The following is a 20528-nucleotide window of genomic DNA, read 5'->3' as shown; positions in this document are numbered from 1 at the left end:
GGCAGGGGGATGAAAGGTTAACTCGGTAATTCAGGACTAAACGTGGCATAAGTATTGTTTTCTTTCCACTGGACCCAAAAAAAACCCCAAAATATAAAAAAAAAACCCCAACAAAAAACCCCCAAACAACCAAACCCCCTCCCCCAAAACCCCAAAAAAACAAACAAAAATACCAAAACCACCCAAAAATCTCCCCTGTTGCAGGTGGGTTGCGTGAAGGGCCTTGTGTGAGATGATTTTACTTCCCACAACACAATTTGGTGTATTTATATAAAAATATGTGCCAATTGTGATAGGAAATGCAACATACAACATACAGACATTTTGGGAGGACATGGAAAGAAATTAAGGGTATAATTTTCTCTATTTGAACAGAAACCTTGCTGAAATACAGTTTTTACCATAAGATAGATATCCCCGGATACAAATACTAAGAGGATGAAACCATTAAATTCCCCAACATTTGTTGTTAGATTCCCACTCTATCAGGATCATTTTCACAACCCTGCATAAGCTCAGCAGCATACTGTCTGAGAAAGAGGATCAAGAAAAATAGCATGGCATCCAACAGGAAATAAAAACACAGAACGCCATCAGCAAAGCAAGAACGTTCTCTTCATTAAACTAGTCTGGAAGAGGACAACTGAGAATGGTAAAAAACCATCAGCCCTGGGCAGAAGCCAGCTATAGCATGAGAGCAGTGACCTTTTGGGGAATATCTGCCCTCTCTGCTGGCCATACCTGGTGGCACAGCAGCTGCCTCTATACCTGGAACAGCAGTTTCATTGAAGAGCCACGCAGGCAGCTGCTGCCTTGTAACAAATGGACATCATCAGCTGTGCAAGGATATATAGGCTGGGAGAGGGGACACAATGGGGAGCTCTGTAGCACTCTGGCAGACAAAGCATTTGCTTAATTCTCACCAAAGGAAAGCCTTAGTATCCAAATCCAATATATTTACAATGGAAAGACTGTTTGGAGATATTTGCCTCCCACTGATTGAAGTGAAGCTCCTTTAAGAGTGCTGGAAGGACAAAAAAAAAAAAAAAAAAAAGCCTTCCTCCAGACAAATTAAATGACCCATGACAAGAGCCTGGTTTTGCATGACTTGCTGACTTTGTGTGTGGGGGTGTTTTGAAAACTGAGTATTTCTGTAAGCATTTGAAAGTCTGAAAGAATACCTGCAGCACATTTATAACATTACAACAACAATCTTTGAAAGAGCTGCAGTGTAACATGGGAACACAACATTAGTGAGAACTGCTTTTGGACTTGAGGGCTGCTCTTGTCCAAGTAAGAGTTTAAAATTGCTGAAAACAACCATTGCTAATCAGGGAAGGCAAGGATTGTGAAAGTTGGAACATCACTATGTGTTCTGCTTTCTGTATATTTAATGCAAACAGTATGGCACCATAAAAATGTGTGGGTCTTCAGGATATTAAAATACCTTTGACAGTGTTGATATAAAGTGAGAGGAAAGGCCTTTTCCTGCAGAAATGGTTCAAAACTCATGGGGCTCATACTGAACAGCCCTGGTTATTTGTTAGTGATGTGCATGCCAGCCATGAAACAAGATGAAATGGAGACATTCTCATATAAAACACGGGCAAAATTATGAAGACACATGATGCAGCAAGATAATCAGGTTTGTCTCCTATCCTAAATTCCTGTAGGACCCTGGAGCTCTCATCAGTGGAAGAATACAGAGCAGGCGGGGGGAAAAAAAAAATCAATCTAGAAAAAACAACTAGATAGTTGTTAGGATAAGAACCAGAATATATTCATAACACAAATTCAGTGGCACCTTATGACAAAAATCCCAGCGATCACGAAATTCTGTAAATTCCCGAATGGAAGTGTGGTTTGTTGTGGGGCTTTTTATCTTTTTTCCCCTTCCAGGAGAGGGGGAGCCCACACGCATGAGGAAGCACTGGATATGAGGCAGAGGCATTGATAATTCTGTGCCCCCAGTGAGTGTCACTGAGGCGCCCTTGCCCACGTATTGATGGGCGCTGAAATCAGTATTCCGTGATTTGTAATTAGATGTAGGAAGCCAAAGCACTTCTGGAGGTTTTTGATGGGTTTCCATGCAGTTATCTTAATTGGCAATAATGTTTAAATATTAAGGTAGGGATATAAAGAGATGCTGGGAGATACTGGCAGTATATCCTCTTTTATTCCTGGTTGTCTGCTCACACTTGCTGGAAATGCAACACAACTCTGAACAGAGACAAAAATAAATTACTGTGGGTAGTTCATATTATATATTTGAAGGATTTAAGTGAACATAATTATCTTTATATGCTCCATTTACTTTTTTGCTTTTAAAGTACCCAACCAAATTGTGTAGCACCCTAAAAAATAAATATAAACATATATATGAATAAATACAAAATTTCCTTTGAAAGTTCTTGCATCTGTACATACAGACCCATTAGAAAAATGGAAATTTAAAAAGCCCTAATCTTTACTTTAAAAACAGAGCCAAACTACATGAACCAAAAATTAATTCCACCAATAAAACTACATAGGTGTCTCAGAAAGGGCATGAGACAAGAAAAAAAAAACCCCATAGTGCTCATGTCATGAATAAATCTTAATTGGAGGCTGAACTGCACCAAGGGTGTTGGTACAAGAAAGTCTTTACCTGTTGCTGTCCTCTGGGCCCCTCAAACAGATTAAAATCTCTCAAGTATAGCTATTTTTATGCTCTACAGAGCATTTAATAAAGGCTGCTGGTACAACCAAGAGCAAGGAAGGGCTTGCCTTTCATCTCCAGGAGCTGCCATCAACCAACAGCAGCAGCAAAATCCCTACAGCTCGGCCTACCCAAAATGCAAATAAGGAATTATTGTCAGAGCTGTTTTGATGCAATTTTTGCAAATCAATAAAACAGTAATAAAAAATAAAGAATGTGCATTTTTCAACTATGTATGTGGAGAAGTATGAGAAGAAAACATAGCTGTATTCTGAAACTTATGTACACTTTCTTTAGAGCAGTATTTTTTAGAGCTAAGCACTTTCTTTTTAAACTACTCTTTCTGTTAATTTCTGTATTGATTAATACCAATAACCTAGAACTCTAAGCCTACCAATAGCTCCTCTTTGAGGATATCTAAACCAGTGATCACACCCAGGTGAAAAAAGCTGTTATAGCATCAAGGGCCCCCAAAACAGAACCCCAGACCTACAGACACACAAAGTTTATTTGCAGAACGAATTCCCCCCAACACTTTTTTTTTTTTGCATGCCCTGAGATTACTTTTCTGCTAAATGAATTAGTGCAGTGCTTGTGGCAGGCAAGAGAGGGTTGAGGGTATCCCCTGACATGATTAAAGAGTTGCCTTATGGCTGACTGACATCAAGAAGCGAGGACAACCAGGCACAACTGGCTTCTAAAAAGATTTTCAAAAGATACTCAAAAGCCTCAAGTGCCCACAGGGAGTTTTGTCTTCTACATCATTACCCTGATTCCTGCTATTTATGGTCTTGGGCACATCCTGATCCAAGAAGAACCAACTTAACACAAATGTAAAATATACTTGTGAAGCAATGAAAATATTTGTTTTTCTCACACATCACGATGCTCTGGCAAATATGCTCCAGCACCTTCAGGGCTGTTAAGTGCCTTTGGATTTGTCATTCAGGGGGGAAATGTCCAAAAAAAAAAAGACCAGCCAAATGCTGTTGTTTACTTGTGAACATTTGTGATCTGATTTGACCACGAGCTGTCTCTTCCAGTGGTATAAATGAAGGAACAGCTGTGTGGGACATGAATCAGAAGTAATCCCTGTAATATTAGAAATGGTATACAGTGCAATGCATTCCTGTCAAACCAGGCTGCTGCAACAGACTGCAGACAGATTTTCTGTAGGGAAATAGCTAACTATAATTCAAAACACAATAGTGTGTGGTGCGCTAGCCTAATCTGAGAGCTGGAGGGCCCTGAATTATAATGCCATTTATTCCTGAACACACTGCCCAAATAATAAACTACTTGATTTTATATCAAAACTCTATTTTTTTCAAGGTATTTCAGGCAAATGGGATGAGCAAAAGCACAAGTACGCAACTGTAAAAGTATATGACTGGAAGGGGAAAATTATTCAGTTTGTTGTCACACAGTTTGTCAACAAAAGGTGTCCTGGACAACTGCAACAAAGCACAAAATAATTTTTCACAAAGAATTAACAGAGTAGCTATTTCCATGCATGGATTTAACATCACTGCTAAATTCTGACTAAAGGCTTTTATTTTGTCTATGAGAAAAAGTGTCTCTTCTATTAATATAGAGCAGCATTCTATGTGACACTCAGTAGCTCCTGCAAATTACACTCACAGCTACTTTCAATAGCAAAAATTTAAATTGTGCTCACGACCCTTCTCCAAGGTACTGTTATTAGTAATGCAATTAAGTGTAAGTGAATGCACAATGACCACAGTATCTAATCAGAAGAACTGTTTTGTAACAAGAGAAAGCTGTCCACAATTGTTCTATAAATATGCTGGCTCACCTCAACTGACATCTGACATCCCTCCCTTACAGCTGAAACTCTGTCTGCAAGTAACTAGTTTTTATATTTTCCTAACAATATGCTCAAATGCTGTCAAAATGCACAAAACCTCAAAATACAGGGCTCATCATTTCCTGAATGAGGAGAGATGTGTAAAAGCTAAGCTAATGGGAAAATTATTTTCATTTGATTTCCACAGTTTGGATTTTACCTGCTCACTCAAAAAAGCTCTTAAATGACAAAAAATGTACTTTTCCCAGATTTACAGTAGGTAAGGCTTTTGAAATTTTGTACTAAAATCAGTCACGAACAGAAATTCTTATAGAAAGAGACGGAGAGAAATGTCCAAGCTTCTCATGCCCTAATCAGAAGACTTTAAACATCTATTGATTTCAATTCAGTTATTTCTCATCTACAGTAAACCAGAGTATGTAAGAGGCAGCCCTTGTGCACTGACTTTATTCAGTCACAGTGAACAACAGAATGATTTATTCAGGTGGCAAACAGATCAAGGTCATGCTTTGTCTTAATATTTATTTAATGGGTCAGAGACCAAACACAGCAGTGAATATGACGATCAAACATGCTTGCAAGTAAAAATTCAAAGCATCTTTTGGGATGGTATTTTCTTTCTCACTGTAGTCAGAGAATACCAAATACTTACAAGTCTTTAGCTGCTTCAGTTTGCATGAAAGTATTAGAAAAATCAGGAAATACCCCTTTTCAGGTTATATTTGGATTTCTATGTTCTGCTTAGGAAAAAACAAAGCAGGGTAGAGGGTGCAAAGCCTACCTCCAGGTGTTGGGCATGTGGCAGGGGCACTTTTTATCACACTTGAGGCCATAAATCCCCTCGGGGCAGAGCCTGGTCTCACAGTGCTGCCCAGTGTAGCCTGGCTCACAGAGGCAGGCACCACTGATGTGGTAGCACTTCCCACCATTCACACACTTGCAGGTCTCTGCACAAAGCAGCCCGTAGCTCCCCACTGGGCACTCATCCTGGCACCTGTGAGGTAAAAAAAACCAAACAAACAACCAATAAACAAACAAAAAAACTGTTATATTTCCCATAAATGACAGCTTCTGGAGGTTCAAAGGAAATTTGGTTTATGAGGAATGTCTTCTACCGGTTAAAAATGCCACTTAAGTAAGAGCAAAAATCTGTTTAACTTGGAGAAACCTTCAGGAGATCAACCCCCTTTTTTCATCTCATTTTTCTGACAGATGAAAATGAGGATCAGTAAAGATTTGAGTTTAACCCACATGGGGAAGTAGCAATGATTTTTGTTGCTGCTTAAGGAAAATATGTCTTAAGAAAGAGACTTCACCAAACTTTTCCTCTCTTATTCACAGAGTTTTGAGAAGATAGAAAACAGACATAAATTAATCTGTTTAGCCAACTGATTAATTTCCTTAGTTTTTCATAGATGGAACACATTGTTTAACCTAAAGATTAGTCTGTATCTTTTATCTGACTACTAGAAAATAAAATTTCAGTATCCTGATTCTCAAATTTGCAACTCATAAAATTTCTGGATAGCAATTTCACCTGTGTCTTATGAGTTTGATGTTTTCAGCTTTGTCTTTCCTGTTTTCTAAAATAGGAGCTGTTAAATTCTGAAAGCCAGTCAAGTTACAGGTTGTAGAAAAATACTACTTGATAATATAACACATTATTAATGGTTTTATTTCTTTTTATTTCTTCCTCTTTTTTTTTCCTCCTTCTTCTGTTTTCCTTATACATTTGGCTTTTTTGTTTTGGTTTGTTTTCAGGTATGACTAGTGGTTCATTGCATGAAAATTTCAACGACACATGATACAAGGAACTGCAAAATGTAACAGAAAATAGCAAAACCCTTTGACTGAAGTAAAATGGGTAGACATGCAGTACTTTTCTCTGATCTCTAATCCTGATACCCAGAAGTTTCAAGGTATTTGTAACTCTGTCCTAACTTTTTATCAATAAAATCTTCTTTCCTCCTGAGGCGTAGCATAACAGTAGAGCTAATAGCATAATAATAGAGCTAATTACCTTGTATCACTGTGTCCTGATGAAGTTATACAAATAAAGCTGTGAAAGAATTTTTCTTCAAATGGCAGCCAAGAACCTCAGCCAAAGTAGACAAAATTTAAGCCAGACTTTTTTTTTTTTAATTTAACTTGCAAAAACCATCTCTTTGGAAGAGGTGTGTATGGGCTACCTCAGACAGTGCCCACACAGTTCTCTGACATGAAATAAGGACCAGGTCTACAACCTTGCCACTGACTCCTTCCTGCCTTTGGAACCACCTTGAAAAATGAAAGAATTGAAAATACAGCCTCATTTGCAAGAAAAGAAGGGGGCTCCAATCTGCAAAAGTGATCACAATCCTGCAAACTGTAAGGCATTTCAGCTGAACGTCTTAAAGGCATTTCAGAGGAAAGATTTAAATTATTACAATGCAAAAACTTTAATTACTTTTAAAAATACCAGTGCAGAGCAGTGTGTAGACACTTGTGTGGTTACTCTGATTTTCCCTGGAGCCCCTGCCTATGTCAGCCTAAATGCATATACCACCTTCTGCAATGTTTCTTCACAGACACAAATATAACTTTGGCATGCAAATGGCTCTGGGCTAATTATTTCTCTTCTTCTTGAGGTCTTTTTCCACATTATGTCTGGCAGAGCACTTCCCACGTCCTGTGAACGCTGGTGTGGGGAGTGCACATGGTTACAAAACCCACAGCTGCTGGCAGGGATCCCCTGGACTGACCCCAGTGATCAGGCTGCTGCTGACTCCTGAAAATTACTTGTGAGCTGCTTAAAATACAGGCAGGAAAATGTTCTTTCATTGCTTTCCACTGCCTTCACAAGTGATGTCTCACTCTACTATCTTTCCAATCTGCCAAAGCTGATTTAACAGCCATCAGAAAATGAAATGTTTCATTTCATTTGAGCAGAGCATTTTTAGGAGACAACTCTCCAGCCTGCAGCCTTTGAAGAGGGATTGAATGAGCCTCCCTCACTGCTGTGAGTGCCAGACATCTGCACAAACCCATGAGCCTCCCTCCTCACCCCTCCACCACAGCCCAGGCTGCACCATTCTGCACGACACTCCAAGGGAGGAAGACTCACAAGAAGTGCCAGAGCACAGCAGGGAAACAGTGAAACCCAGCAGTTCCTTCACAGGACATGTGTTCTTTCACATGGACTTGCAACCTGGCATCAGCTGAATGACGCAGCAAACATTTCATCACCAAAATCACCACTTTCAATCATAACTCAGATGCTTCCACTGCTCCTCCTACCAGCTTCTGAAGTTGCCCTGCTGTAGCAGAGCCCTCCAGGCTCAGCAGCCTGGCAGGAATGGGTTTTCCTTACCGTTCCCCTGTGTAGCCTGGGCTGCAGTGGCAGTGGCCTGTCGCCGAGTCGCAGGTGCCTCCATTGTGGCACTGGCACTCCTGGGAGCAGTTCATCCCATAACGACCCTCAGGACAAGGCTGACCACAGACCATGCCCTGGGAGTGCAGGAGAGAAATGTTAAGAGTTGGGACTGCAGCTTGAATGGACAAGGAAGAAATGAGGGAAGATCAAGGACGTGCTGTGTTAGTCTCCCAGTGCTGATCCTGGAAATGCCAGACCCTTCTCCAGCTTTAAACACTGGGCATGTTCCAGCACTGGAGGAATAATCTTCTAGGATTTGCATGTTGGAAATAAAACACTCATGAAAAACACCCTCTCTAAGCACCTGTGAAAACACTTACACATAAAAGACTAACTGATGTCAATCTCTTCCCAATTTATTTACCAGGAGTACTATATATCAATATACCCAGGAATGCCCTCCAGTGAACAGAGGTGTAAGAAGCAGCAGCTGCTCTAATGCCCCAATTATTCTACCTTATGGTAAGTTGGGTTTTTTTTTTTGATGAATGAAAAAGCTGTTTGCAATTTCACTTAAAACAGCACATCCTAAAAGCTTAAGTAGCATGATTGCTCCTTTCAATGGGTTTTGAATTTCTGCACTACCTTTTACATCCTTGGAATTAATTGCAGCTGGGTGGTGAGGGAAACATCAGAACCTAAGACTTTTAAGAAGCCATTTCAAGAAAAAGGTATTTACAGGCATTTCATCAGACAAAAGACATCCAGGTATTTCATCTGATGGAAGACACTGCAGAATTTGCACCTGGCTACCTTAAACCTTCCTTTACAAAAAAAAAAAGCAAAATATAAGGTTACACTGACAAAATACAAAAGAGTGTTTAATGAAACTCAAAATTCTAAAATTAAAAGTTATACTTAAATAATTACTTGGAATGGAAAATTAGTCAAAGGTCTAAATAGTCATGTATTAATTAACACACATACTAGTAGTATAAAGTTTTCCTCACGGCTTCATGCACTATTTCTCATTTTTAGTAGCTCTGTTTAGGCAGATAAAGGGAGTCAAGAATTTATGCAAACATCTGTATTCCACGACCAATGATTCTGCTCTTCTAGCATGAAATGCAATAGAAAGTAAAAATGGCCGTATTCCAAGCTGGGTAGTCAGGTGTATTTTAGAATCTCACAACCAGAGATTGTATTTTATAGCATGCTCTCTAGTTGGTGAAAAACTGGCCTCTGCCACAGCTTATTCTCAGTATAATACAGTAGGTAATTAAATGATCAGTAAATGTTAATTTTCACACAAAAGAAACATTTAAATGGAAAATATTATTAAATGCTCATGATAAATATTATCAGCAAATGCACTTAAAGAATTTATTTGGGCCTTGATCACCTTCCAATTGCATTATTTTCCAACTTAGAGAAGGCAGTCTAATAGCAAGGGAAGGTAATTTGCAAGGTCAGGTCTTAATTCCCTACCCTCTGATGAAAGGGAAGGAAGCCTAAAGATAATGTCAAAGATCTGATGTCCCATCTCCTCCCCAACAGTGAACACACTAGGCAAAGGTTTTGGGCTTTTTTCCATGCATACTAGACATACAAAAACAGGCACAAACCCCACTATTAATAAACACAATGGTGTTATCTCCCTGTAATATCAACCTCCATGCAGAATGACTCCCAGGCAAGATCTAAAGGATATTGCCTTGTCACAGCACAACTCATGTCTTTTAATTCCCAGAATCTGATACAGTTAAAAAGGCAGTGCAGAACTGGAGCATTTTCAGTAACAGATGGTTTCGCAAGCATTTTATTTCAGTACCCTATGCTAAAATATGTTTCTCATTACTCCTGGCTACAAGCAGACCACATTTGCTATCCTCATTTGCTACCCTGTTTTTTTTTCCCCCTGTCGAGATGTACAAATATGAAGTTTTGGGGGGGTTGTGGGGGTTTCAGAGAGCATTTTTTACCATCCATCCCGGCGGGCAGGAGCACTCCCCGGTGATGTGGTGACAGACGCCTCCGTTCTGGCACGGGCACCTCTCCTCGCACTGTGGGCCATGCTTCCCAGGGGGACACAGGTCCTCACAGCTGTGCACAGGGTGGGGACAGCACAGACACCCGTTACCACAGGCCCCAGCTTTGTTTCCAGTGCTATCATCATCAGCTCTTCCAGGCAAAAGCATGGAGCACAGAGCAGTGTGATGCAGAGAGATGCGCCCCAAGTCTTGTGTGGCACCCACACAATGGATCTTAGGAAACAGACCCTGGCATCCTAGGAATTACTCCTTCCCAAGGCATGTCTTTACATGCAGTTTGGCACTCATTCCCTGCTGCTCACACAGCTCTGGAATGACCAAGGCCAAACAACTCCATGTTTCAATGCCATTTCCCAAACCTGCGGCCAGACTGTAACGGCCATGAAGAACCCTCTGCTGCTCCTTTTTTGTGCATTTTTACCCATCTAGGTCAAGGCTTTTTTTTCTCTTGGCCGCACATCTGAATGCACCCTCCAACACAGCTTTTCTCAAACCTGTTATCTCAGGATGGAGGCCCTGGAATCTAAATGGAACCTAAACTCTCCAACACCCCGCCACCCCAAAAAAACAACACAGGCACTGCTTACAAGGCGCCGGTGTACCCGGGGGGACACCTGCACTCCCCGGTGACGTGGTCGCAGGTGGCTCTGTTCTGGCACTGGCACTTCTGGTGGCAGTCGTTGCCGTAGGAGCCGGGGTCGCAGCGCTCCTCGCAGCGCCAGCCCTTGAAGCCTGCAGAGCAGTGGCAGGCCCCGGTGATGGGGTTGCACAGGGCCCCGTTCTTGCACTGGCAGCGGCTGCTGCAGTGCGGTCCCCAGTGGTCGCTGTCACACGCTGGACGGGCAGAAGAAGAAAAGTTTTAGAGGAGTTTTTGTGGTTACAGTACTGGAGGTGCTGTCAGTTGGCAGTGCAGCAACAAGAAAGAAGTTATGGCAGGGAAATAGTTATTTCTTCTTGGTCCTTAAGGACTGTGGCAGGCAGATCAGACTTCGTTTATGCAATTTATGTAATTGATTCTTCTTGAGAAAAGCAAACATTATAAACACGAGGCTGAAAACTAAACATGAAATCAAATCTCTTAATTCTCAAAACTCTTCATTATAACTCTCCACCATCAAGCCATGAGCTTCCATTTATAGAGGGAAGTCTTGCTAACGTAAGAAATGTAGTCTAAATCCACCCACAACTCTCTTAATCCCACAAGGAAGTTGCAAAGCTTGCTCAGTGTAGACTTGTGATTTTGGGCACATCAAAGAATTCCTACTTGTTCATGTAATTGCAAATATTTCCTTTGCAATCTTCAAATATACTGACAGGGCAAAAGAAAACACAAGAAGCACTTCACAAGCAATAGGAAATTAACAACTACGTGGTTAAACTTCATCTGGATGTTACAAATTTGATTATCCAATGTGTCTTTACGATCATTCAAATCCTTCTTGTCTGCCCCAATGCATCCCATTAAAGCACTATAAGCACACCATTCAGAGGGTATTTCAGCATCAAAAGAAGAACTCAATGTTAAGGAAGAAATTTTATCCTAAGAAACACAGGAGGTTCTGTAAAGAGCCAGAAGATTAGGGTCACCTGGAGTTCAACAGGAATGTGTTAATCATATGGTCAAATGATCTGATTTTATTTTTATGTTCTGTTGATAACAGCAGCACAATGGGAAAGCTTCAACTGCAGTGACTGTAAGCCCAGGCTCTCCTCTTGGAGACTGACAACCATTGTTCTCCCAGTCTTCTCCCGGGGCAAAAAAGCCAGGCAGAGAACAGCCACACTTTCCTAGACTAATGCAAAGTAATTCAAGAATGCTCCTCAGGGTAGGAATTATTCAGCTGTAAGAGCCATTCACCCAGGCTACACTAATAAAAAGGAATTAGGGTCTTTTCAAGAATCTACTCCTTAAGGTTGTTTTTTTTGTTTTCTTTTCCACAGTATAGGTCACTAGAACATGCAGCCATAAATGGAGATACTGTGAGGACTTACACACAATAATACAGAGAGCAACAGAAAGTAGTGTTACGTATTATAAACACCCAGCAATGCTGCTGGGTTGTAAGAACAACTGCCTATCTTATTATTGGCCTCTGTCTTTAGAGATGTGTGGGTTTTGCTGTAGACAAACAACAGGCCTACAACAGTTCTGTAATACACTGCTGCCTAGTGCATCTCTCAAACTGCCTTTTGCCATGATAACTTTAAACATTTTCAACATGTCTGCACAGAGTAGATGTGTAATCCTCCTGCTCAACCAGGCAGGAAACTAGCTATTTTGGGTATAAAAAATACATGTATGGCTGTCAAGATGCCTGAGACAGTCATGTGTTCTACCACGACAGAGCAGAAACCCCTAAATTTTTAGATATATATATTTTAACACTTTAGTCTACATTCAGATGAAAGTCTTCGTTTCAGACAAAATGTCAAAGCTGCCATTCCCCATGGAAACATTAATTAATAAACCAAACTAAAAATAATAATAACAATAATAACAACAACAACAACTACTACTACTATTTTTAAAAACCAACCAAAACCCAAAAAGCCCTGTCCAGATGTGTCTGATAAACAGGAGAATTGAGACTGATTGCCACATCACAACTCTTCCAGCACAAAGCTCAGGCAAGGATGGAGGCAGCCAGAACATGCCCTTCCTACAAAGATGGGACTGGCAAGAGATTTATTCTTGGTTGGTAAGTGAGAGGTTGTGTTCTTTTACCAGCTGCTGGGAATGGGGTATTTGGTGCAGCCAGCAATATTCCTGCAGCTTCCTGAAGACCCAGTGCAATGAGTGTGAGAGCCAAAGGGCCCAGAAACTGCTCCTACCAAGCATCTGCCCCTTCATCCAGCACCCAGCCTCACTTGGGCAGGATGTACTGCCCAGTGCATAACCATTAATTAGTTTCCTGGCATGACCTTCTCATTATGTTTGCAGGAAATCATTAAAATAAAAGCACATCCTATGGCTGGATGACACCCAGCCTCAGGACCATTCTCTCAGCAATGATCAGGTGAATAACAAATACTGACTTTGCAATCTTTCATTACATTCCAGTGGTGGCCCCAGCATGGTGTAGTTTTGCCACAGCCCTTCACACAAGGTCTGTCACCAGCCTTCCATCCACCTTTTAATTATGGGCAGAACTGTGGAGAAATGTCCAGGATTAAGGGGAACAAATAATAATACTGAACAAGATGGAGAAATCATGTATTTTACATCTATTTCCCCTGACTGATCATCAATAAAAATCTCCATAGGAAATCAGAGTGATTTGTCAGAAACTGATGCTCAGTTTACTACTAGAAAAGAAGGCAAAGGGTAGAAATACTTCCTGTGGTGAGTTTGGATTACTTTTATACAATTATTACATCCAACTAGTTCTAGGATTCAAACACTGAGAAAACTAGGCTGGAAGTCACACATATCTGCTAATTTGGTGGAATGGGATATTCTTGGAGTTAGTTAATGACTACTGCCACGTTAGAGAGTGTCAGCAGGAGTTTAATGAGCTGCTGTGCTGTCTGCACCCAGGTCACAGGCACACATGCACAGGGCACACGCCACAAGCAGGCACCTGCAAAATCCTCATACACTGATTTTCTGCACAGATCCAGAGCTGTGATACCATCTATCTCAGCACAAGGGGAAGGGGGAGCAATGCACAGAGACAAGAGAATGTTCAGAATGGTTTCAGTTCAAGGATGGTGCATCTCAGCCCCAATCAAAGTCTGAACCACTCAGAGATGCCAAACCCAGACAGGAAACCAGAATTAATTTTCTGTGTTGATCCTAGAGAATTGGCTTATTGTTGCTCTGTCTTACACAGAACACCTTCTTTACAAAAGGCCCTCTTTGCCTTTCACACATTATATTCACCCTCAGGTTTTCCTACATTTTTAAACAAATGAATTAGTAAATCTCCCTGTCAGCTGTTGTATCAGATTCACAGGGTCCTTTCTGCCTTCACCTTTTGCTGTAGGGAAAAAAACCAAAATACAGATAAACACCACTTTTAACACTGTGGTATTAATGTCACATCTTCCTATAATCTTTTCCTTTTATTACTCATCTGGGAATATCTTTTTTGTCACCACAGTATGCACTGTGCTCATCACACAATGCCACTGACACAGGAAGGAGAACTTTGCTCTCTGCTTTGTTGAGCAAAAGCAGGAATTGGAATAACAGCATTGCATAAATTCTATTTAACATGAGCACTATGGTAAGAATCTCTAAGACTGTGCAGGTCTCCCATAATAAAAATTCCTGCTGACACTTAGGGCCAAGTGTCTCGAGAAACAGGGAGAAGCTTAAGGAGACAATGGTAAAAGAACCACCTTTGAGAAGAAATTGAAAACTGTGATGGAAACTGCTACCAATTTGGGGCCTTTTGCAGCATCTTTGAAGATGTAAAGTTCTCCTCTATAGCATATGATTTCCTTGTAAAATAACTGTAATGCACATGGTTATTGTGCCGGGCTAAATGTGGTTTTGTGCAAACAGATTTTGTAATTTACAAACTGGGGTGGTGGGAGCTCTGATATTTTAATTTATCTTTTTTAATGATTTTTTCTAACAATCTGGAACACATGGGTAGAATTTGGCAACTATTTTATTGTTCTCCATAAACAAAAAACACTTTTAACTAAATATGGTCACATGCTTTTAAGATTTTTTCCTCCTTTTTTTAAAATGCTGATTTCATTAAAGGGCAACAAAAAAATTGCAAACATTTCCCAGCTCACTCCTGGCAAACCCACCTTGATCACCTAAAACTCTGCACTTCTCTAAAGGCTGACCTACAATAAACAAATAAGGCTACCAGACCAAGCCAAAGAGCAGTTCAGAAGAAAGACCTCCTTAGAAACTCTAACTTGCAACTACCTTTTACCATGCCACAAATTTCCCTTATAACTTCATACTCAAGCCAGACAATGTTTATTGCAATGCTATTTTTAAAGATCACTTCTTTTTGTGCCATTGGGGAGGGAGAAGAAATACAGCAAAACTAAGATTTACAGTCCTTGCTATCAGTTTCTTGCAGGTGTCTCATATGTAGTACCAAGACAACTAAATGAGATTTTAGTCTATCTTACCCATCTTTCTGCAAGACACATTGCAGTGTGTTCCTGGAAATACATACCACTGTTTGAAAACAGAGGAGATTCTTATCACTTCATTAGGCTTATGTATTTTTATGGTCTTTTAAAAAAACTGAAAACAAAACTCCCTACCACAGACAGCAGGGAGTAAATACTCCCTCCCTTGCAATGCAATATAGTGAAGTATAAATTTAAAATAACCTAACACTGGCACATATACATATTGCTATCTCTCTGCCCTCAAAACTCCCAACACAGTTTCTTAAGAAAGTTTCAAGCAATTACAGCCTTTAGTAAGTGAAAGGTGATCTCCCTTGCTTCAGCACGTAAAACAAAGAGAAGCTGCCCACAGCTTCAACATCCTTCCCTGTTTTTCCCTGTTCTTCCCTTCCCTTCCGCCAACCACAGACAGTGTGAGTAAAAAAAGGACAATATTGAGAAAACTTTGATTTATCCAAAGGAGTACTCCACTGACTGCTGTTACTACAAACAAGATTGCTAATCCCTGGACATGCCCCAAGGTGTGACTTCCAAGAGTCAACAGAAGGGAAATCCGTCGATTTTCTAAGCAAAAAAAATGACAAAAATATGGATGTTATCACTGATCTATACTCACATCACACCTACAGGAAAGTTTAGAGAGTGTTCTTGAAACTACTCTCTGCTATTTCCATCTGCAGATCTAAATGGATTGCACTTGCTTCCCTTAGGAGAATTCTGCAGGGTAGGAAACAGATAATAATTTCCCCAACTGGAATTTAATCCAAGTAAAAGTAAATTCCTGCTGATTTTAAAAGCTATAAATACTCAAAGTGTGTTTTAAATTTGACAAGATGCATTAAGCCCCTGATGACATCAGCCTGTCTGTCAGCCTGGACAGCAAATGTGGAACATGGCAAACACAAACTTCAGAGATGAGTCAAAAAAGCCAGGAAACAACGCCAGCTACTCTGAAAACTAGAATAAAAACATCCTGTAGAAACCCTCAATGTGTTATTTCATAAAACCATGGATTATTCTCCATGTAGTTTTTTTTTTTTTATTTTGCTCTGTTCTAGTCATCTCAAAGTGCTATGAAAACAGCACATGCATATTAATAAAAAAACCTCTTTTTTCCTTCAGAGAATCACTCATAATAATTATAAAATACCAATGTCTTTTAGTAAAAGACCTACTTTACCTAAATCCCAGACACAAAAATGCATGGAATTTTTTTTTCCCTCAGAATGCCATTTCTATTGGATCTGGAATTTTCTTTCAGTCCTTTGTTTCTCTCTGATTGCATTTGTTATACTGTAGGCCTTTTAGCCTGTGGGGCATTTTTCATTGTTACTTTTTCTTCTGTGTATAAGAAAGGATTTTTATTCAAAACGCTAAGCTTAAACTTAATTCAGGGTTTTTTCTTGTTTACTTTATAAAAGCCTTTTGATCCGTGAACTGGAAGAACAATGAAAATGTGTTTTTCAGATCTTGTGAAAGACTGGAACTATATGCCTTTCACATGCCATAAATTTCCAAGACTCTTTAAAGTGCTTTGGACAGCAGAACACAAGGATGGATAATTGATAAGGAAAACACACACAGATGGTTGCTGGTGTTCATTTTATCATGTTACTGAGATAAAACCTGTTAAAAATAATTGTTATTATAGGAAAAATTTTAAGAATCTGCTTGTACTACATCCTTCCCATGACCTGATTTTTCACAGATATCCTAGTAGAACCACAAGTTACCTTTTATTCCATTTTTTTTTTTTTTTTTTTTTTTGCAATGACTTGAAGGTCATCTTAATTTTTCTTTTTTTTAATTGGCTACAAATGGTATCCCTCACATGCTTGAAAACCTACTAAGTGAGCCACTGAAAATATATAAGCCCGCCAATATATAAGGCAGATTGAAATGAAATCAGCACTAAAAACACTTAGGCACTGTTAGTAGGGGAAAAAAAAACCAACACAGACCTTAGTCAAAAAATCAGCTTAGGCAAACAGTACAAATTACTGGGTTTCCAAAACGGTGAAAAGCAGAAATGAAAAGCTTCTCTGGTCCAGAAAAAATTTATAAAGCAATAAAACTATCACCATTTACTGGAATGCCTTCCTTTAAGTAAATCTCAATATAAGTAAATGTAATAACTCTGTTTCGTATAAAGCAATTTTTTTGTTTCTACTTTTGCTTGAAGAGTAATACTGTAATTAAGCAACATTCTGACACATGGCCATAAAATCTATTAATTTCCCTAGGACTTCCAAACCAAAATGATTCATAGCACCAAAGATATACTAAACACAAGAATTTTATTATTTCAAATGCATAGTTGTAGTGAACCTCAAGACAAGCAGAGGTGCTATGTAGACCTGGAAATTTTGATGCCACCAACAACAGTGACACTGCAGTGACTGTTAAAAACGAAGGTGATGGCAACTTCAATTAATATCTGTTTTTCCTATTTGCACCTCGTCTGACTTGCTGGTGGGTTAGTTTCTCAACTCAAAGATATTCAGTGTCCTTAAAGGGGAAAATGAAGGGTTCAGCTGGAAAAACTGAGGAGAAGTCAGTCAGGGAAGTTACAGCAGCAATAATTACAGAAGAATTATGGACAGTGAACATAGGGAAGACACATTAAATACGAACAGGTTAAATTTAAGATTGTTTATGACCTGCTGGCTCTTTTGTTTAAGAGCTGGGCTGGGGGCAGTTCTGCATTACTTGAACAAGCTATTTCTCTACATTTTCCATAAAAGTAAAATAGCTGTCTGCCAGCACACTCTGCAGTTTTGCCTGTGTGTTTACCAGCTCTCCAGTTCTGGGAACCAAGCCTTCTTAACGCAAGGATGTGGTTAAAACCAGAACTTATTTCTGCAGCCTGCTGGATGGCCAGGAAAACTCAGGGATGAGCTAACCCCCTAAGCATATCTTGCAAGCTGCATTAGTCAAAAAAAAAAAAAAAAAAAAAGGGAAAGCAATGCCCTGGCCCAGAAAAAGCTGAGTTTAGGAGGACTCTGTGCCATCAAAGTGTGCAAGGTGGTTCCAGGCAGGTTCCATGGGGGCTGTCTCACTGGGAAAGTCACACTTCCACCTCTGCAGGGTTAAAGGAAATCCAGGGCTGCACTGGGAAACTGGCACTGCCCGTGGCTCACGTGAGTGTCTCACACACAGCAGTGCCAAGGGATCCAGTTTCTGCCATGGCCTGCAACTGCCAAGTCCCATGAAGAAAACAGCAAGATTTTCACAGAATTTGCGAACTTTACAAAACACCCACAGCTGTGAAGGAAATCTGATAGTAGCAGAGCTACTGTAGTTTAAAAGTTACCTTAATAACACCCGTTTAAAAGTAAAGGTTTCTCTGAGGTGCAAGCCTTGGACTTGCAGCTTAATGTATTAAGGAGAAATCCAATTTTCTTCTCATGCTTTACAAAACCCTGGAGACAAATTATGTCTTCATGCCTCTTTTTCTACTCCCATGACTTCAGACTATAGTGCCAATAAAGCTCTGCTAATCACCAACAGATCAAATTACAAATTAAAACCCAGTGATTCAAACAAATATCAAGATTACTTCAGTACAATAAAAATGGAAGAATCCCACTCCCATATTCACCAACATTGTTTGGTCATAAACTAAAGACATGTCACTCCCTATTTTGCTTTACCCCTCATGCCAGCTGTGGGAGATCACAAGGCTATAACCATTTCAGACTAGTCAGTGTAATATTGATTTTTGCCTCTGCTCCAGCTTATCCAGAAAGTGTCCTATTGATTTTGAAGGAATTATCTGTGGACTGCTAGGCATGAGAAGAAAAACAAAGTGAATGTTCTGGTTGTGGACAGGACACCCACTGAACTGCACACCCACTCAAAACTGACAATCAGGTCCATGTATTATCCCTTATATTATAGATAATAATATAAATATAAATAATATCATATATATGTAAATAATACAATTAAATAACATTTATAAATAGATATAAAGGAAATTAATCTGAACTTCACATTCACCCAAAACTGACAATCAGGTTCATGTATTATCCATTGCAATATATATAATAATAAAAATATAAATAATAGCATATATAAATAATATAAATAAATATCATTTATAAATAGAGGTGAAGTAGTGTGAGCAGAAAACATAAATTACAAAAGTACAATAGAGTTTGATCATCTACACAGACATTAGTAATAACTGAACTATTAGCACAAGTTCTAGAGAAGACTACTCTATTCTCAACCTGTACTCAAAAGCACTTTTAAAAACAACCTAGTTTGACACATGCCAGTTAAAAATTTGATAAAACAGTAATTTAGTTCGGGAGGGGAAAGTTGTGTCAATTTGTTTGTTCTTCAATAAAATCTGTTTGTTTAACCTATATTTAGCACTCAGTGCACTTTTATTAATATTGCACAGCCCAGAACTGTCCAATTTATATTCCTGGAATTCCAAAGTATTTCTTCAAAAGGGAACTGACAGCTTATGGATTATAGCTGATTCACTTGCTTCTCTCACTCAACACATCTTCTGTCCACTCCCTTGTCCTGACTATTGTGTTCAGTCAATAAATCTTCATTAGAATAAATTGTTTTGCATGACTGTCATCTCTCTCACCAGAAAGCAATGTTCTGCAAAGGAGTGATCTCTTGATCCAAGTGGTGTTTCCTCTCAGATATATCCACATTATCATCACTTTCTTGATCCACCTCACACTGACTTTCACTGCAAGCAAACACTGCCTAATACACTCTATTCCTTTAAATAAAAAGAAAACACCTGAAGAAAAATTACACCTTGTGCAGGAAATGTTCCCCAAGGAAACATAATTTAATTAACAAAACTGCTAAGCCACAACTCACATTTTCCTTGCTAAAGAATAGATCCAATCCTGTTTCCCACTCAGCTGGGATGTAATTTTTCCAGAAAAGCAGAGGATGTGGTGAGGAGCAGAGTTATAGTCTGGGTTAGAATTGAGCACTGAAAAGACAGTCTCAGCACTCTGGTCAAACCTTAGGCCTCCTTTCCCTAAACTGAGAGCAGCCACTAACCTAAACCATCCAGGAATTGGCAAGGAGGTAATATTTGCTACAAAAGGAAATGGGAGTCACCCAAAAAATTTATTCCCTCCTGAGAAACAAGAGATAAAAATCAGTTTGGGGGTTGGCAGATACCATAAGAGGACTAAATCTGTTCTCAGATACTTGCAGATAAAATTCCTTTGTAAGGAGAAAAAACAATTCCAATAGAGATAGGACAGCAATTTGGAAGAAAATGTTTAGTTTTGCAGTTTTACAAAATGTTTGGTCCCGAGGTGGAACAGTTCCTTCCCATATGTGTGAATCCATGAAGATGAACAGACAGCTGCATCTGGAAGTTGGCCTAATACCTCACCCTTTGAGGATAATATCTTCTTTTGAGACAGGGCATTTTATCTGGTCATCAGCAGCTATAAAATCCCTGAACCTTTGCTTTACAAAGACAATGGCCTGTCTTTC

The 20528-nt window shown here is 39.6% G+C and overlaps 1 protein-coding gene across 3 annotated transcripts in view; it reads right to left on the bottom strand.

Moving 5' to 3' along the window:
- Nucleotides 1-20528, bottom strand: part of MEGF10 (multiple EGF like domains 10) — an 87376-nt gene that overhangs the window by 37386 nt on the left and 29462 nt on the right. For all 3 annotated transcript variants that reach the window (XR_009490332.1, XM_059873929.1, XM_059873930.1), the window contains exons 6-9: nt 10517-10763; nt 9861-9981; nt 7876-8012; nt 5308-5520 (exon numbers count right to left, since the gene is read on the bottom strand). Coding sequence is in view for 2 of the 3 variants with exons in the window: in XM_059873929.1 (XP_059729912.1) it covers nt 5308-5520; nt 7876-8012; nt 9861-9981; nt 10517-10763 (718 nt within the window). In the remaining variant the exon portion in view is untranslated. The remainder of the gene's footprint in view (nt 1-5307; nt 5521-7875; nt 8013-9860; nt 9982-10516; nt 10764-20528) is intronic.

This window comes from Haemorhous mexicanus, chromosome Z, assembly GCF_027477595.1.
Source record: "Haemorhous mexicanus isolate bHaeMex1 chromosome Z, bHaeMex1.pri, whole genome shotgun sequence".
NCBI classification, from domain to species: Eukaryota; Metazoa; Chordata; class Aves; order Passeriformes; family Fringillidae; genus Haemorhous; species Haemorhous mexicanus.
This window is presented reverse-complemented; position numbering and strand designations above follow the sequence as displayed.